At 43.5% G+C, this 17,054-nt stretch overlaps 2 protein-coding genes across 5 annotated transcripts; one reads left to right on the forward strand and one right to left on the reverse strand.

The window, feature by feature from the left end:
• Nucleotides 1–490: 490 nt before the first annotated feature.
• LOC140600067 (GPN-loop GTPase 1-like) lies at nt 491–12,194 on the reverse strand. 3 transcript variants are annotated; one of them, XM_072767952.1, is made up of 10 exons: nt 11,948–12,194; nt 11,160–11,253; nt 8,241–8,280; nt 7,368–7,434; nt 6,379–6,416; nt 5,408–5,486; nt 5,105–5,199; nt 4,107–4,152; nt 3,699–3,761; nt 491–2,508 (listed from the first exon to the last, which is right to left on the reverse strand). In XM_072767952.1, exons 1-9 carry the CDS (start codon nt 12,056–12,058, stop codon nt 3,726–3,728), a joined length of 606 nt encoding a protein of 201 aa, XP_072624053.1. In that variant the 5' UTR covers nt 12,059–12,194; the 3' UTR covers nt 491–2,508; nt 3,699–3,725. The 3 variants fall into 3 exon arrangements, with proteins under 3 accessions (XP_072624053.1, XP_072624054.1, XP_072624052.1); XM_072767953.1 differs by having other exon boundaries at nt 3,699–3,768; nt 11,948–12,094; XM_072767951.1 differs by lacking the exons at nt 491–2,508; nt 3,699–3,761 and having other exon boundaries at nt 3,878–4,152; nt 11,948–12,094.
• A 31-nt stretch (nt 12,195–12,225) lies between these two features.
• LOC112912615 (coiled-coil domain-containing protein 121) lies at nt 12,226–15,236 on the forward strand. Of its 2 annotated transcripts, none has more exons than XM_072767899.1 (2): nt 12,226–12,703; nt 13,360–15,236. In XM_072767899.1, the coding sequence occupies exon 2, from the start codon at nt 13,448–13,450 to the stop codon at nt 14,318–14,320; it is 873 nt and encodes a 290-aa protein (XP_072624000.1). In that variant the 5' UTR covers nt 12,226–12,703; nt 13,360–13,447; the 3' UTR covers nt 14,321–15,236. The 2 variants fall into 2 exon arrangements, with proteins under 2 accessions (XP_072624000.1, XP_072623999.1); XM_072767898.1 differs by having other exon boundaries at nt 12,279–12,699; nt 13,360–15,220.
• The last annotated feature ends 1,818 nt before the right edge of the window (nt 15,237–17,054 follow it).

A 17,054-nucleotide genomic window follows, 5' to 3' on the forward strand; every position in this document is an offset into this window, starting at 1 on the left:
CTCTACTGAGACTTGCTGAGACCTGGCCTCAGGAAGGAAAAAATTTTTTTTTTTAATTTTCTTTCTTTATTTAAGAGAAGAAGAGAGAGAGATAGCATGAGCAGGAGGAGGGGCAGAGGTACAAGCAGACTCTCTGCCGAGTGAAGAGCCCGACGTGGGGCTTGATCCCAGGACCCCAAGATCATGACCTACACCTAAGTCAGGTGCTTAACCAACTGAGCCACCGAGGCACCCCAGGAAGGAAAATTTTCTTAATGTGCGTACAATGGCCCTAGATGAGACTGGACAAGTTTCCTATACTAATTCACTTTAACCTCAAACAAATTACTCGTTTCAGCCAACACATTTCAGGAACTAATAACTACTGAGACGCCACATTTGGTACTTATTTCAAACCCACTCCCATGTGTGGCCATCTTCTTATCCCTATACACTGTGTCGGCAAGGAGTCGGGCAGCAGGTTGGAGTCAATGAACAACTGGAAACATCATTCTAACCGACAGTCATTTATTTCTTTTGTCATTGCCCAACATTCCCCACGTCTTACTCACCAGAAATTAGTATAGCTTCTTCATTTCTCCTCCCTGACAATCCTCACCTACCGAATGGGTTTTAAGGGTGCAACTGCCCATGAAAATGTAGACTGGACATACCACGTCCTTGACCTGTTTCAAAACTATCTTCTCTGGCAGTATCCAAATCTGGTTTCAATGCTCCCTTGTTTGAAAGTGGTCTTCACAAAAGCCCACATTTTAAAGCTATGTGAAGCAGCACAGAATATAGAGATAAAGAGCAGTAACAGCCTTTCAGAATTTGAAAAGGTAGTATTTATCCATATCACGGTTAAGGGCCCTTGCTTTTTATGTGGCATATGCCACAAAAGTTGGCAAGAATATATAAGACCAATATTTATGGAAGAGGGGAAGAGAATCTAGAAATACAACAGAGCTGTTCTAAACAATGCTCCAGAGAAAGCCAGCCTTGAAGAAGAAAAGTAGCCCACTAGACATTACCAGGTAGGCATGAGGTACAGAAAAGGAATTTGTCTTTCCAACACCAGAGAAATACCTACATCTGGTGTCAAGTCTCAAGATAAAAATAGGATAAACGCCACATACAAAAGAGGACAGAGGACGATATTCTCAGAAAACTCCAAAAGACAGGAGTCAGCTAAGGGGAGGAATAAAGACTTAGCATGGTGTAGACTAACAAGTGAGGTCAAGCCCAGGGGAGACGGAATGTGCCCCTTGGCTGCCAGTCTATGGCATTACTAGGAACACTAGGATTCTGTGTCAAAACATCAAGTGCAATGCGGAAATTCTTCATCCTTAAAACTGGGGGTTGGGGTTTGGGGGTGGGGGACAAGCACCCAGAGGACACTGATCATAGCAACAGATGAGGACTCAAGCCCTAGGAAAGTCAAGGCAGTATTTATTGCTTCGTCTACTTCCTACTTTCTGATCATTTTCATGTTTGGGACATTTTGATGTTTGGGCTGCTTCTCATGCTGGTGGGTCTAGCCAGTCACCGCTACTTGGGACAAACGAAACACTTCCCAGTAAAACCAGCATAGAGAGGTTCTAGCTTTTTCATCCCAAGTCCATTTTCTTACTTTCAATCCTAAAACCACATTGAGAGAGAACAAACGGCCTCCTTAAAATCTGTTACCCAGGGAGACAGGATAAGCTTAGTACATGAGTGACAACAGTTCTAGCTTCTAGGATTGTTATATCACAAATACAAAATGATAAATCAGTATGATTCTTAAAAATTAATTTGGAATTGTTTTATAAGCGAAATGATGGAATGACTAATCAGTGGAGAGTCCGAGAACATTCTATAGCCCGGGAAGGAAAAGGACAACCAAATGGGTTTCTCAGTTTTGTACAGAGCAAGAAGGGCCCACAGCTGGCCTGAAGAGGGAGCTCTTTGGGCAAAATGAGAGAAAAACAAGAGGACTCCAATGAGGAAGAGCAGGAACACCTACCCAAGAGGGGGTGGGGGTGGGGGGAGTGGGGTCAAAGTGAATAAATAGGGAGAACAGTGAATTTTACACAGGAGGAAGGAGCTGAGAAAGTCACAGCCTTACACAAACGAGTACATTTCTCCTCACGCAGCCCCAGTGACTCAGTCCTCCCAGCACAGGTCCCCGTGACAACAGCATCCCATTTGCTCTCCTAGGAGCTTTCACACTGCCTGCCTATTTCCTTCCTCGTTTATGATGAGTCTTTGGGGGCTTTACTTTCTGGAACTGTGCTGGCACTGGCTCCTGCTCTGGTTCCTTATAGGAGGTCGACACTAGCAATTCCTCGTTATTCCTCCTCTGATCCTTCCCTACTCTAAGACTCAGCTCCGCCTCAGGCAGCTGGATGCCTGGCTGCTGCACCTTCGCAGAGACCTTCTACTCCTGTGCTGCTGTCTCCGCTTTTCTTCTTCCTGCTGCCGCTGCTTTATCTTCATTAGCTTTTCAAAGCTTTTGGTGGTGGTTGGGTTTAAGACGAACTAGTCCTACAGAGGCAAAATGGAAAAATCATCCAGTCAATACACAGTAGAGAGCACAAGGAATGGGTGTGGGAAGAAATCTTTCTTTTTTGTAAGATTTACTTATTTATTTGACAGAGAAAGAGAGCACGAGCAGGGGGAGCGGCAGAGGGCAAGAGAGAATCTCCAGCATATACCCACCCCTCCCACCAAGCATGGAGCCCTAGGCTGGGGCTCGATCCTGTGACCCTAACATCATGACCTGAGATGACATCAAGAATCCCATGCTCAACCGAGTGATCCACCCAGGCGCCCCGGGTGTGAGAAGATTTTCTAAAAGGCACGGCTAGGGCAGAACACAGTAAGAAGGAAACGGATAGGGAACCAGAGCTTATAATTCTGTACTTTAAATGGGAGAAATTCAATACAGAATAGTGAGTAGTCATAAGCTTTTATTGTGTAACACACGATTTGGGGTACTTCATACTTCAGTAAGTGAACTACAAAGTCTGTTCACTTAGCATCATCCTACTTATTTAACTCCTTTGTAAAAATCGCAGGAGCTATAAAGCTTCGGGCCATAGGACATTTTTATTTCATGAAAGTATAGTGGTTAAGGGCATGAATTCTACAGCCAGACCATCTTAGTGCAAATCTCAGCTGTTTCTGGCTCTGTGACCATGGGGAAATTACTCAACCTCTCTGAGACTCAGTTTAAACAATTAACAGTTGAGGAACATGCAATCCAATTATGAAACACTCTTGTGGAAGGAAGGGAAGAAGGAAGGAAGGAAGGAAGGAAGGAAGGAAGGAAGGAAGGAAGGAAGGAAAGAAGGAAGGAAGGAAGGAAGGAAGGAAGGAAGGAAGGAAGGATGGATTTCAATTGAAATCAAGTGATCTGATCAGTCTTCTAGGTCTAACTACCGATTCACAGGAAATACCCTGAGAGAGGACCACCACCACCACAGCAAAATCCAAAATGTGTATACACATGTGACAAATGACCGTTTCTCCAACGTATAAAAAGGGGGAGTAGGGGATACTTCTAGACCTGCAATTGAGATATGCTTTCAATATAAAAGGTACACATTGTATTGCAAAGACTTAGTATGAAAAAATGCAAAGTATCTCAATTTTTATTAACGACATGTTTAAAAGATAATATTTTAGGTATACTAGGTTAAATAAAATATATTATCAACATTAATTTCACCTACCATGACCACAGTAGATGCCAGCACATTCTAGGCTCTGAAGTCATGTACTCTCTTGAATCCTTGCTGTCGACTCAAGAAAAGTGAAGTTTTCTGTTTTAATTGCTCTGCCAATAAACAAGCAGTCCCTCCCCCATATACATAGTTGTGATTCTGAGGGATAACCTATACACTATGATTGAGGGGCTGCTCTATCCAGTTTTAAATTACTCCGAGGAGAGCCAGTAATACATATTCATTTATTTCGACTGAATCTTTTTCCTACAAATGCTCATGACTTTGTTTCAGTTAAGTTTGAATCTATTCTCCGACATGTGAAAATCCTCACCTACCCAAACCCCTAAACCTTCCAATAACACAAGGTTCTGATGAAAAAGAAATACTAAACCACAAAAGGAAGGAACCACTTACTTTATTCATAACCACAATGAAAGGCAGCTTGGTTTTGTACAAGATGCTGAAAATCAAACATCAAGACATTATCAGTGAAAGCACTTAAGCTCTTGCTTACCCAAGCATCAGTCTGCTAGAACCGAGTAACGAGAACTGGAATGGGTTCAGACGCTACATATAGCTATCCATCCTGACACAGCCCTCACATTCTACTCTCCCAAGAGGAAGAGGTACTCCACCGCTACCATTAAGCAAACAACACACATACGTTCTCTTTCTTTCTTGGAGTAATAATGCTTTGGTATTCATCTGGTTTTCTGTGTATGGTTTTTTTGTCTGGTCGTTTCGACCAAATAATTGTCTCTTTTAAACAATATATATGGAAACAACGCTGTCAGACATCAGATTTCTATTTGGACTACAATTTATTGCATCTACCAAGAAGGTATATCCCTAGTCATAGGAGAAGGCACAAATGCTGGTGATGGCTTTTATGTATCCACCAAATAAAATTCTCTCAAATTTCATAATAATTTCCCTTGCTCTCTGTTGAATGCACTCACATACCCTAGTAAGGCATGTCTCTCTGTCCTTAATGACACCAAGTTGGGGCAAACTTGTGCTTTTTGGAATTATAGATAAATCTCTTTATTCACAATCTCTCATTTTATATTTTAAGTCTACACGTCATAACACAGAAAAGGAACATTTATATCAGAGGGCTCTATTCTATTTAGACTCGTTTCATTCAACTGCGAGCGACTACCAAAAGGTTCATATTCATACACTACCTGTTTCTGTAACAAGCAAAGGGGGGAGATGAGAAGCTGGTCAAAGAGAATGCTAACACATATGCCTCTCTTCTAATCTCTCCCCAGCTCACAACTACTAAACTGAGGGGCACATCTGAATGAGCACAAATCCAGGTTGGTAAGCACTCAGGACTCAAATATAAAAAAGAAAAGAGGAGGCCTCCTACCTTGATGTAATACCATGGCCCACCAACAATCCATTACCTGCAGGCATAGAGCATATTGGACATGAAGGTCACTGGATTGGTGCTTCTTGATGTATCCATGACGTATATGACAACCGTGGGAAATGAGGATGCCTAAAGCCACAAAATAATCACAGCCTTAGTCAAAGGACTCATGACCTATCTCCAAACTCTTTTCCCACCTTCCTTAGCAAGGGAAAACCACTTTAGGCAGGGTGCCAATAGCTTCCACAACTAACTTCCCATATAGCATCCCACTCAATAAAAAGATGCTTAACCAGTTTAGCTCTCTAGTTAGTCTAACAAGTCCTCGAATACTCACCAGGGCTTCAGTAATGATTGTCCCAGAAGCTGACCACGTGAAAACCTCAATCTGTCCAGGTGTGTCAAGCAAGACATATCTGTATCAACAACAACCATTCGAGAAGTATCACACCTGTGAAATACTGAAAGATATTCCAGCACACGTAACACTGAACATCTGCTTATCCAAGAAGGAATAACCTCTTCACACTGTCAAGTCTAACTTCCTCCCACTGCCCTTAAAACGTATACTACCTGTCCAGTATGCATGATACCAGGCAGGAGTAGCAGTCCACAAATTGCTGCAAATGATCACAGAAGAAACTATGATCGTTTCAGAAACACACTGTGTTAAAAATGAGAGATAAACAAAACCAGAAGGCAAATCTCTTGGGAACCAAGGTTTCTTGGGGTTGTGGTTGTGGGGAGGTGGGGTTGAAGGAAGGTTTTGAATTCTCTATAATGAGCATATAGTCTTATTTTTTTTTTAAGATTTTATTTATTTATTCATGAGAGACACAGAGACATAAACAGAGGGAGAAGCAGACTCCCTGCAGGGAGCCCGATGCAGGACTCAATCCCAGAACCCTGGGGTCACGACCTGAGTCAAAGACAGACACCCAACCACCGAGCTACCCAGGCGCCCCTTAAGATTTATTTTTAAACAAGGGTTAGAAAGGTACTTCAGAGATTTTAATGCCAACAAATGTGTTTTCCCAAGAGAAGGCAGGGAGACAACTGAATTTGGACAATGTCTTAAAACACCTCCTAGGAAGCCGTGGGCATATATGACAGTGATTGGGGGTAGGATACTATTGAATTTAGCTCATCTCTCTAGAGCATATTAATGATTTCTTTTGCCCACCTTTTTGTTTCACTTCTAATGGTTTCATCTCAATCTACACCCTTTCAGAGCCCGATGGTATCCTGAAATCCTTGAGACACGTCAACTACAGAGTAATAAACAGGTGTTAGGCCAAAAGCACTTACTTAGACATGTTCTGGGCCTTCTCAATAAATTTCATCACCTGAAAGAAAAAAGATGCCAATTAAAAACAGGATCCATCTTCAATACAAAAATCACCGTTTCCAGGGTGGCCCACCTTATAGGCAACTATCAACTACTGAATCTCTGTTCTCAGTCTTAGGACACCAACTAATAAACTCCATGAACTAAGGAAACACAGTCACATCAGCAGCACTGACACACCCCAGAGTGTACTGCTGGGTCCTGAGAAGCTGAAGACGATCTCTCACTTTCGGGTCATATCTCTTAGTACTTTGGTATAAAATGTTTAACAGTGACATGTCTCTTGGAGTGACATGAGGGTAAAAAATTCATGATTACAAAACACTCTTGTAGAAGTAGGAGAAAAACCTAAACAGTGACAATTATCTGTCACATGTAGAAAAGCCCCATTATCTTTCCATTCCATGCCTGCTAGCCCCTCCCACTCCCCAATCCTCCACTCCATCCTCAAGGTGACACTATAAGCCAAGATCAAGAAAAGAGCCTAGATTTTTGTTTTATCGGCCATCACAAATGTTAAATGTGAAGTGTCTCACAATACTGATTATCCTGTCATTACTTAATTCTCTATCAAAATGTTTACTTATTTTCCATATGTATATCCAGGTTTATTGCTCTTCTTTCCCGATGTGAGCAAGCTAGGCATTCAAAAGTCAGAGGTTTTAGGGGATCCCTGGGTGGCTCAGTGGTTTGGTGCCTGCCTTTGGCCCAGGGCGCGATCCTGGAGTCCCAGGATGGAGTCCCACGTCGGGCTCCCGGCATGGCGCCTGCTTCTCCCTCCTCCTGTGTCTCTGCCTCTCTCTCTCTCTCTCTCTCTCTCTCTCTCTAGGTCTATCATAAATAAATAAATAAATAAATCTTTAAAAAAAATAAGTCTGTCATCTGTTTAAAAAAAAAAAAGTCATAGGTTTTTACGCAGTCATGTCTATAAAAGTAAAAACAGACATACCTGATCAAATCTGGTAGCAAAGAGATTGAGTGAGGCCACTATACCACCATTGGGCCCAAGCCCATACCTGGACACCACGTTGAGGATTTAAATTACTTACAGATCAATTTAGGTGATGAAACTCACACTTAGGATATTATTCACACACATAGCACCGTAACATTAGTGTTCCACAAATGGAAACTGGCAGCTAATCCTTGACTAGTATATACCACACAAACTTACCTTACAAGGAATTTTCATTATCAACATCTTCCTCATTCCTTTATCATTCTGGGGATGCCTAGGCAAAATGAAGAGATTAAAGTGACCAAAATCTAACAGACAGATGCACTTGGCACTGACAGCTTAATGGTATTAGACACTAAGATCTTAAAATATCACTGAAGATATCACACTCCTTGCTCTGATCCTCACTGGTCAACCTGCTGATTATAATTGGTCTACCCAGCTACATCCACCTGCAAGGAAAGTACACATTTCATACAGCATGTACTAACACTCAATGCTCTTAAATAAACCTACTCATTTGAGTCTCCCAATCAGAGGAGGCAGTGGCCTCCAGGGCAATACTACTTTGTGGAAGCAAGGCATGGCACCAGCTACCCAGACTCCCACTCTGGGTGCTTTCTAATTACAACAGCCCATAGTCTAGAAAGATGGTAAGAAAATTGAAACCACAAGGTGTAATAGTCTAATCACCTATAATACCTCTCCTCACTCATCTTTCTATCCTAAGTAAATTACTTTAAAGCAATTAAATGCTTTTGCTAGTATGTTTCACAAAGAAAATGCAGAATACTTTCAAAGCCACGAAATACAGACAGTAACTAGTTAGGGATGACTCAATGAAGTAGATGCAGAAAAGGATACTGTTTCATGACTTCTTTATACTTCACAGTGTCACGAATATCTGGGGGGGGGGGGGGGGTGGGGAGAAGAATTCAATGGAATTTAACACATAGAAACAAGGGAATCCCTGGGTGGCTCAGCGGTTTAGCACCTGCCTTCGGCCAAGACGGGATCCTGAAGTCCCGGATCGAGTCCCAGGTCGGGCTCCTTTCTCCTGCTTCTCCCTCTGCATGCGTCTCTGCCCGTCTCTCTCTCTCTATCTCTCTCTCTGTGTCTATCATAATAAATAAGTAAAAAGCTTAAAAAAATAATCTTACAAAAAAAAAAACCCCACATAGAAACAATAGTTTGAGACACTCCACCTATAACATCCTAAGACAATGGGCCTCTCAAGTCATCTCTCCTTCCTCTGAGGAAAACAAAAATAAGTTTCTCTCCTGGTATCTCAGTTACTTTTCAAGTCTATTTCCTAAAGGTTTAAGCTAAGGCCACTGAAGTGTGATACAGAAAAAAGCAAGATCGTGAAGAACAGAAAGGCAGAAAGTGCCCTGCAAGTATCTTCCTACCAACAGGAAGCTGAAACCAGCCTTTCAGGCTTCTCTTGTCTGCATTCTCTTCTACTAATCCCCCCAGCTTCACATTGGTTTCCTTTCTTACTTGGTAAGTGGCAAGCAATCCATGAAAAATGTTAGGCTAGGGGCTCAGAAGTTATGGTAGAAATGGTCTGAGACAAGGAGAGAAGTTTTGTGTGTGTGTTTAAGATTTTATTTATTCATTAACGAGAGAGAAAGAGAGAAAGAGAGAGAGAGAAGCAGGTTTCATGCAGGGAGCCTGACATGGTACTTGATCCTAGGTCTCTAGGATCAGGCCCTGGGCTAAAGGTGGCGCTAAACCACTGAGCCACCTGGGCTGCCCTGTGTGTGTGTGTTTTTAAGTAATGTAGCCAAGTTGGGTTTTTTTTTCTTCTCTAAGATTTTCTTTAAGATTTTATTCATTTATTCATGAGAGACACAGAGAGAGCAGCAGAGACATAGGCAAAGGGAGAAGCAGGCTCCCTAAGGGGAGCTAGATGTGGAACTCCATCCCAGGACTCTGGGATCATGCCCTGAGCAGGAAGGCAGACACTAAACCACTGAGCCGCCCAGGAGCCCCAGGGGAAAAGTTTTATATAACTTAAGTACCTTATCAGTGATCACAGGCAAAGGAAAAGGGAGCTAAATCAAGAAAAAACATTTATTTCTTACTAACTGCCTACTGGTAGCAAGGGGTAATGCAGACCTGATTTTTCAAAGGGAATTAATGCATCCAGTAATATCTAACTAAACTGTCTACCAGCCTACAGACTCTACCAACGATTTGAATTCCATCTTTTTTAAAATTTAGGTGTAACTGACATACAGTATCTTACTAGTTTCAGGTTTACATCATATTGATTCAATATTTTCATAAATTTCAAAATGATCTCCACTAGTTACCATGTGTCATAATACAATGTTATTATAGTATTAATTCTATTCCCTAATCTGTAAGTTATATCCCTATGACCTATTGTGTACCTGGACGTTTGTACCTCTTAATCCCCTTCACCCATTTCACTCACTCCCAACTCCTCCCTGCTCTGGTAACCAACAGTTTGTTTCTTATATCTGTGAGTCTGTTTCTGCTTTGTTTTTTAGATTCCACATATAAGTGAAATCAAAAGATATTTGTCTTTCTCTGTCTTGGCTTATTTCACTTAGCATAACATCCTCTAGGTCCATCCATGTAGTCCCAAATGGTAAAATTTCATTCTTTTTAATGGCTGAGTAATTTTACAAAAAACATATATTTATATATATAATTTACAAATATATATATATATCTTCTTATCCAGTCGTATATACATACACACACACATATATATCTTCTTATCTAGTCATCTATCATCAGATAGAAGTCCATCCTTTCAGCAAGAAGATATTAACTTTTTCCCCAACTTCCCAAAATGACCTCTGCTCCTGAACAAGATTTTCCTTTATTAGTATGATTAGGGTCCAAGTAGCTTAGCAGAATTAAGAGACAAAAAATGAGAGGATTAGCACAGTGACAGCCTGAAAATAAGGAAGCTCCCAGATTTTTTTTTTTTTCAAGATTTTATTTATTTATTCATGAGAGACACAGAGACAGAGACAGAGAGGCAGAGACACAGGCAGACGGAGAAGCAGGCTCCATGGAGGTAGCCTGATATGGGACTCGATCCCGGGACTCCAGGATCATGCCCTGGGCCCAAGGCAGGCACTAAACCGCTGAGCCACCCAAGGATCCCAGGCTCCTAGATTCAATCAAGAATCATGACAATGCATCATATTCACCCTTAATTTCTGTCAGAGTCACAGATTTCTCTGGAAGTCTGATGATAACCGGAAACTTTTCCCCAAAACAATGCATATATGTGTATCCATGTATATGCCTGTGTCTCTGCCTCTCTCTCTCTCATGAATAAAGAAAATCTTTTTTTTTTCTTTTTAAAGATTTTATTTATGTATTCACGAGTGACACAGACAGAGAGAGAGGCAGAGACACAGGCAGAGGGAGAAGCAGGCTCCATAAGCGGAGTTCGCCTGGGTCCGGTCTCCAGGGTCACGCCCTGGATTGAAGGCGGCGCTAAACCGCTGAGACACCCGGGCTGTCCAAGAAATAAGATGTTTAAAAAATACAAATGAAATAACAGTAGCCTGACAGCCTCGGATCAGAAAGAGGGGAGACATGGGAGTGAGAGGTAAGGAAACTAATATACTTAGGGAAAGGAGTCAACAAAGAAAATTGTTTAGAATCTTTAGGAAATTCAAGGAAAATGAAAGATAGTTTAGAGAAAACGAAAACTGAAAGCATTAGAGATTGGCCGAGCTGGAGGCTTTTGGTTTTCTGAAGAACTTCAGAGTTCTGTTCCAGTTTACTCACCAATATTGGCAGGAAAGGGTACTTCGTGTACAGCCGGGTCCAGATTAATCACATAAGGTGGAGAGCCTCGGCTATGCAGATGTCCGGTAAGCCTCTGCGGAGACGCGAGAAGAGCGATGCAGTGAGACCGAGGGAATGATAAGGCGCCAAGATTCCTTTATGCAGCACAGCTGAAGACTTCTGCACTTACGTGTCCCTCCCTCCACCTGAAACACTCGTCCCCAATATCCGCTCCGACATTCAACTCTCAGGTGAAATGCTTTCTTTTCTTGCTCATCCTCCAACAGGGCCTCCCCTATTGTCTGTCGGTCACTTAATCACTTGATTCGTGTGAGGTTTTTCCCCATCACTCCCATTAAAACATCAGCTCCGATAAAGCGGGAACCTTGTCAAATTCAATCGCTGCATCTCCAGCGCTCGAACCCGAAGAGCTGCGCCAGAGACAACACCGTAGTAATCCCCACCCAAAGCCTGGGCGCCAGCACCGTCCTAACTGCCGGTTACGTGGGAGCCCCCGCCTTCCAGGAGGCGGCAGTTTGAGCGGCAAGACCATTCCAGAACAACGTGGCAAGCTGTGCCAAATACGAACTGAGGGTGCGGAGGAGAGAGCCCTAACTGAGCCAGGCTGGAGTCCGAAAAGGCTCGGAGCCGGAGTTGCTGGCGAGGTCCTGAAAGCCACACGCGGATCCCCTTCAACTCCCGAGCCCGTCCTCGAGGTCCCCCTGGCCTTCCGCCCACCACTGACAACCTCTCGAGCGCACCTCCTACTCCCGCGCCCTGTACGTCACCTGTACAAAGGTGGTCTTCCCAGATCCCGCCATTCCTAACACCAACAGACACACTGGGGGCCGAGGACCCCCCGAAGCCCGCTCCTCAGCGGCCTCCGCGGGCGCCGCCATCTTCCTCGGGCTCCGCCCGCTCTACCATAGAGACGCCGCGTACCTAGAGAGGCTTCCGTGCCGCCGCGGGCCGCGCAGGCGACGCCAGAGCCTCCGCGGCGCGGCCGGGCAAGGCGGAGGGGCGGGCCGCTCGCCAGAGCATCCTAGCCTCCGGGCCAACCAGGGACAGGGGCGGGGAAATGGAGGGCAGGGGAGGACCCGGGAGAGGGGCGCTCACCGCCGTAACGTAACGAAGGGTCTGGGAGAGGCGAGGCTCTGCTCCCCGGGAGGGCAAGACGAGACGGGGTCCCCAAGGCAGGGCGCCCCAGGTCGCAAATGAGGAGAGTGCGCTTCTCCTTCCGCCCCCAAGTGGCGGGGGACGGAGCCGCCGGGGAACTGGCTGCTGGGCCTTATTCGGCAGCCGACGAGGTTCAGGAGCTCAGGGCTGGACAGGCGGGGACTGGGGCGGAGTGCGACCCCGGGGGTTGCTGGGCGGCGCCGACCCCCGTGGAGCACAGACCCGAGAAACTGCGAGAACGTTCCGCAAGGGGGCGCCGCGTCCGCGCGTCGCTGGCCCCTGACCCGAGCGCTCCTTCCTCGGCGGTCCCCCTCGGTGAGCCTCCCCGTCACCTTGGAGACGGACGCTCGGATTCCTGGAGCAAGTAGGTACTGCAAGGGGCGCTTTTCCCTCCACGCAAGTGTCCTCGGATGCCGGACAGGGGCTGGAAAAGCCAGGAAATGTATTGCTACTCTCGCCCAGCTCAGCGGGTCCCGTCGCCCTTTGTGGCTACCGCAGTGCTCAGTGAATCTTAAAATCTAGGTTTCACACCCACGCGCTGCCGCTGCTGGCGGTGCGCGTCGGGCCAAGTCCTTTAAATTCCCTGAACTTGTTTTCTCCGCTCTAAAACGGAGGGAATGCCTTACGGCGGTTGTAGTGAATGCGTGCTTGTAAATTGTAAGCCGCATTCGTTCATCTTTACCCCTAGCTGCATCCCTGGTGCCTCGCATAGTGACAGAACCATAATAGGTACTCAAAAAAATATTTTCTCATGTGAATTAAAGTATAGTTGTGCATTTTGTGTTTACTAAACTTTCATTTAGAATTGGTGGGGAGGGGCAGCCCGGGTGGCTCAGCGGTGGGGCGTCCCCGAGTCCCGGGATGGAGTCTCAGGTCAGGCTCCCTGCGTGGAGCCCGCTTCTCTCTCTGCCTCTGTGTGTGTGTGTGTGTGTGTGTGTGTGTCTAATGAATAAATAAATAAATAAAATCTTAAGGAAAGAAAAAAAGAACTGATGGGGGAATGTCTTACTTGTTCTTCCTTCAGGTTTGCTAAGGACTCTAGGAGTTCCTCTCCACCGTATCTTAGTTTAATAAATGATTTTTTCAAGCCAGAGAAGCTAAGCAAGTCAGCGATGAGGTTTAAAGAAAAAGCAGTGGTGGAAATGACAAAGCTGAACAACCAAATAAAACAAGCTCAAAGCCAGCAAGAGTCACTAATGGAGGAAACCAAGCAGCTATATGCTGAGAAGTTACTTGTCCAGACTGAAAACAAATTCTTCCTGGAATATCTAACCAACAAAACTGAAGAGTATAGCATGCAGCCTGAAAGGCTGTGGAACAGCTATTTACAAAAAAGTCAGGAGATTGAACAAAGGAGACGAGACTATGCCTCCAAATATGCGAAACAAACTTCAGTGTTTAAAAGGGAGCTTTTGCAGAAGGAAAAGATCCAATGCAACTTAAAGCAGCAGTTGCAGACACTGAGGAAAATTTCACTGTTAAAGGAGAAACAGGAGAGAGAAATCCAGATATTACAGGACGAGAAAAAGAAAACCCCAGCTGAGACGGATGCCAAGAAACAGGAAATCCAGGTCCAGTTACTCCAGGAAAAAGCATTTCTAGAGAAACAACTGAGTGAGCCAGACATGGGGCAGTTGGGAAAGAGGAAAAGAAAGGAGCTTGACAGGAAGGCCCAGGCCTTGGAGTTGGAAGCAAAGCAGTATACTTTTGAGTTCTACCGTGGCATCAGGAGAGAGAACCGGGAGTTACGGAAGAAGTTCCTGCAGCAAACTCAGCAGTGCCAGGAGTTGCAAGCTACTAAAAGCCAGTTAGAAAATCAGAAGCAGCAGCTGCAGCTGGAACAGTGGTATGTGGAGGGCTTAATCCGGGCCAGGCAACGATTGCAAAGAAGGCGTAATTGGTGCCCAGGACAGGATGCTCCAAGGACCACACTAACACCTCTGAGTACCAAACCAAAGATTAATCCAAAGCAATTCCTAAAATAACACTGCATAAATAAAGACTGGAGCAAGTATTCTGATAAACCGATTGCTGCATAAACTTAGTTAGGAAGGCTTTAGGATCTCAGATTGCTATGGCAAAGTATCCATCATGATGTGTTAGTGTGAAATATTAGGTGCATTTTCCCAGCAGTACTGCTACATATTTGTGCCACCAGCTTCCTTTAATTAGGAGATTTTTCCTTCATTAGATCTTGTTAATAAATGGGATGTTCCTCAAATCTCTAGATAACACCATTTCCCAAACACCAGTACATTAAACTAGCTCAAGAAAACCACCTGGAGGTAGTGAAAGGAAAACAGTGGTGTGATTTATTTCGTGTGGCCAACTTAGATTTCTAAGAGTAGCATTTCAGATTGACTTTATATGATACCTTCCTCTCTGTAAACAAACGGGTTATCCTCATGCCTCTTGGCCAGCTCCACACAAAAAAGGCAAAGTGCTTTTAAGGTCTTTTTCAAGTTTGCACCAGTGACCAGGCAGCTTCTTCTATGGTTTTGTCAAGAGTGGAAAAGTAATTTAAGCAGTATGTTCAATAAGAGCTAGGCAAAAAACAAAAACAAAAAAAACCCACTGGGCAGAATGACCTTTTGTCTGATGCTCAGCCCCTACAATTTTAGCTTTGAGTAAATTAAGGGAAGAGCAGATATTAGGTCAACTCTTAACTTTTGAAAAACCTTTTCTGTCAAGAAATACATCTAGGGATCCCTGGGTGGCGCAGTGGTTTAGCGCCTGCCTTTGGCCCAGGGCACGATCCTGGAGACCCGGGATCGAATCCCACGTCGGGCTCCCGGTGCATGGAGCCTGCTTCTCCCTCTGCCTATTTCTCTGCCTCTCTCTCTCTCTCTGTGTGACTATCAAAAATAAATAAAAAATAAAAAAAATAAAAAAAAAAAGAAATACATCTAGCATTAATGAGGTAACTGAATGCCTCTACTTATTTCAGGAAAATATATGAAAAACGTTTTAAAATATTGGGACAACTGTAAAGAGTCTTGTGCCGTCTATTTCCCTAACAACATTCTGAATTCTAAGACAACGAGTAAGATTACTTAAATATAAGTACTTCAGGTTTAGGTCACTTCTACATTTTCTTACCTGATACCTGATACCTGATAGTGCATTTTGAAATGCCTTTTATAATTAAAAGTGCCTTATATTTATGTCTATTGAGAAGAACAAGCTTTGCGCAGTGGCAGTATCCATCATAGCCAAAGAAGTTTATCCAGGCACGATTATTGCTAATTTAGAAGAACTGGAAATAATATCTTTAATTAGTAAGACTTTTATGGTAGTTTTTAAAAATTTTTTTGCACTGACGACATATAGACGGTTAGACTAGTTATTTATTTGCATGCTGAATTCTAGTACAGGAACATAATCCCACATTTTAACATTGCTCCTCTATGGGAAAATAAAGTCAACTTTATGTTTTCCAGAAATTGTCAGTGATTAAAAACTTCAAAATAATCTTCCTGAGTTTTCAGTTTTATGCCTATGTAAAAATGAATTCCTTTAAAATTGTGGAGTAAAAAGTTTTTTCTCCCTCAATGCCTTCACCTTCTAGCTTTAACGATGTTTTTAATGTGTAGCTTATTAGAAATAAAAACCTTAGATTATAGTGTATCTGTTGACTTTTCCCCAGTAACGGCTTTCCTGTTTCATCACTCTTCTCTTATTACTGCTTCTGCATATCTCATTCATACTAGTATGGATATAATAAAACCAATTTCAATACAGAAAGTAGAATTTTAGATAGTATGCAGGTAACTTAACCTTCAGTTCTTGAGCCAAAAATACAGAAAGACTGAACCTGAAAAATATGGTAACCAACACAAATTTGAAGCCTTATTCTCTGTAGATGCAAAAATGTGCCAGAAAGCGTAGGAAAATACATACCAAGGCTCGATAAGGAGTTAGAAAGCAGGAGGGATTTAGAATCTTAGTATTCTGCTGTTAATTTCCCTCCTGCCTTTGCTGTCCCAGTTACCTAAGTGGGGGTGGATAACTTCCATCTCATATGTTTATTTTTAATTCCTATTATCCCAGATCATGAATCTGGTGTATTGCTGCTTTACGTCTGTCCCTTTCCAAGTGAGGCTTTATGAGCTTGAAGACTATTTAGAGAGTGAATCATCTGATAAAGATAATTTGAAATCCATACCTGCAAGTGAGCAGTAGGCTGGCAACTAATACTTCAATCTACTTTGAATCTGCTTTGCACGAAGAAAATGAAACACAGTGATGTTACAGAAAGTGCATTTAGGTGGTAAAGGACCTCCAAGGTGAAATGTAGGTTAAGACCTAAATGATACAATGAAGCCTACCTTGCAAAGCCCAAGGAAGAAGCCATTCCAGGCAATGGGAACGGTGTATGCAAAGGTCCTAAGATGGGAATGAGCTTACTCGGTTCCAGGAACAAAAAGGTCAATATGGCTAAAGGGTAGCTGGGGAATGGTCAGATAACAAAGGAGGAGGGGAGGAAGAGGCTAAATGGGTTAGCAGGAGGAGGAGAAGGCCTTGTGGGACAAGGAGGGAGTGACTTGGATTCTAAGTGGAATGGGAAACCAGCAGGCTTTGAGCTGGTGAACGAGCTCTGATTTACAAGTTTAAAAACTCACTAAGGCTGTTATGTGGAGTGTATCCAAACCAGTAAAAATCAGAAGGAAACAATTAGGAAACTTATAGTTTAGGCAAGAGGTGATGATGGTTTGGAGT

This window comes from Vulpes vulpes, chromosome 8 (assembly GCF_048418805.1).
Source record: "Vulpes vulpes isolate BD-2025 chromosome 8, VulVul3, whole genome shotgun sequence".
Lineage (NCBI taxonomy): Eukaryota > Metazoa > Chordata > Mammalia > Carnivora > Canidae > Vulpes > Vulpes vulpes.

What these genes read in the sequence shown, in the direction of transcription:
- LOC140600067 (XM_072767951.1), bottom strand. Translation starts at nt 12,058, where the DNA reads ATGGCGGCGCCCGCGGAGGCCGCTGAGGAGCGGGCTTCGGGGGGTCCT. An exon ending in AAGGCCCAGAACATGTCTAA is followed by an intron (nt 5,487 to 6,378) that starts GTAAGTGCTTTT and finishes TTGTTGATACAG; the next exon opens with ATATGTCTTGCTTGACACAC. An exon ending in AATATGCTCTATGCCTGCAG is followed by an intron (nt 4,153 to 5,104) that starts GTAATGGATTGT and finishes TTTGATTTTCAG; the next exon opens with CATCTTGTACAAAACCAAGC.
- LOC112912615 (XM_072767898.1), top strand. Translation starts at nt 12,374, where the DNA reads ATGAGGAGAGTGCGCTTCTCCTTCCGCCCCCAAGTGGCGGGGGACGGA. An exon ending in CGCTCGGATTCCTGGAGCAA is followed by an intron (nt 12,700 to 13,359) that starts GTAGGTACTGCA and finishes TTCTTCCTTCAG; the next exon opens with GTTTGCTAAGGACTCTAGGA.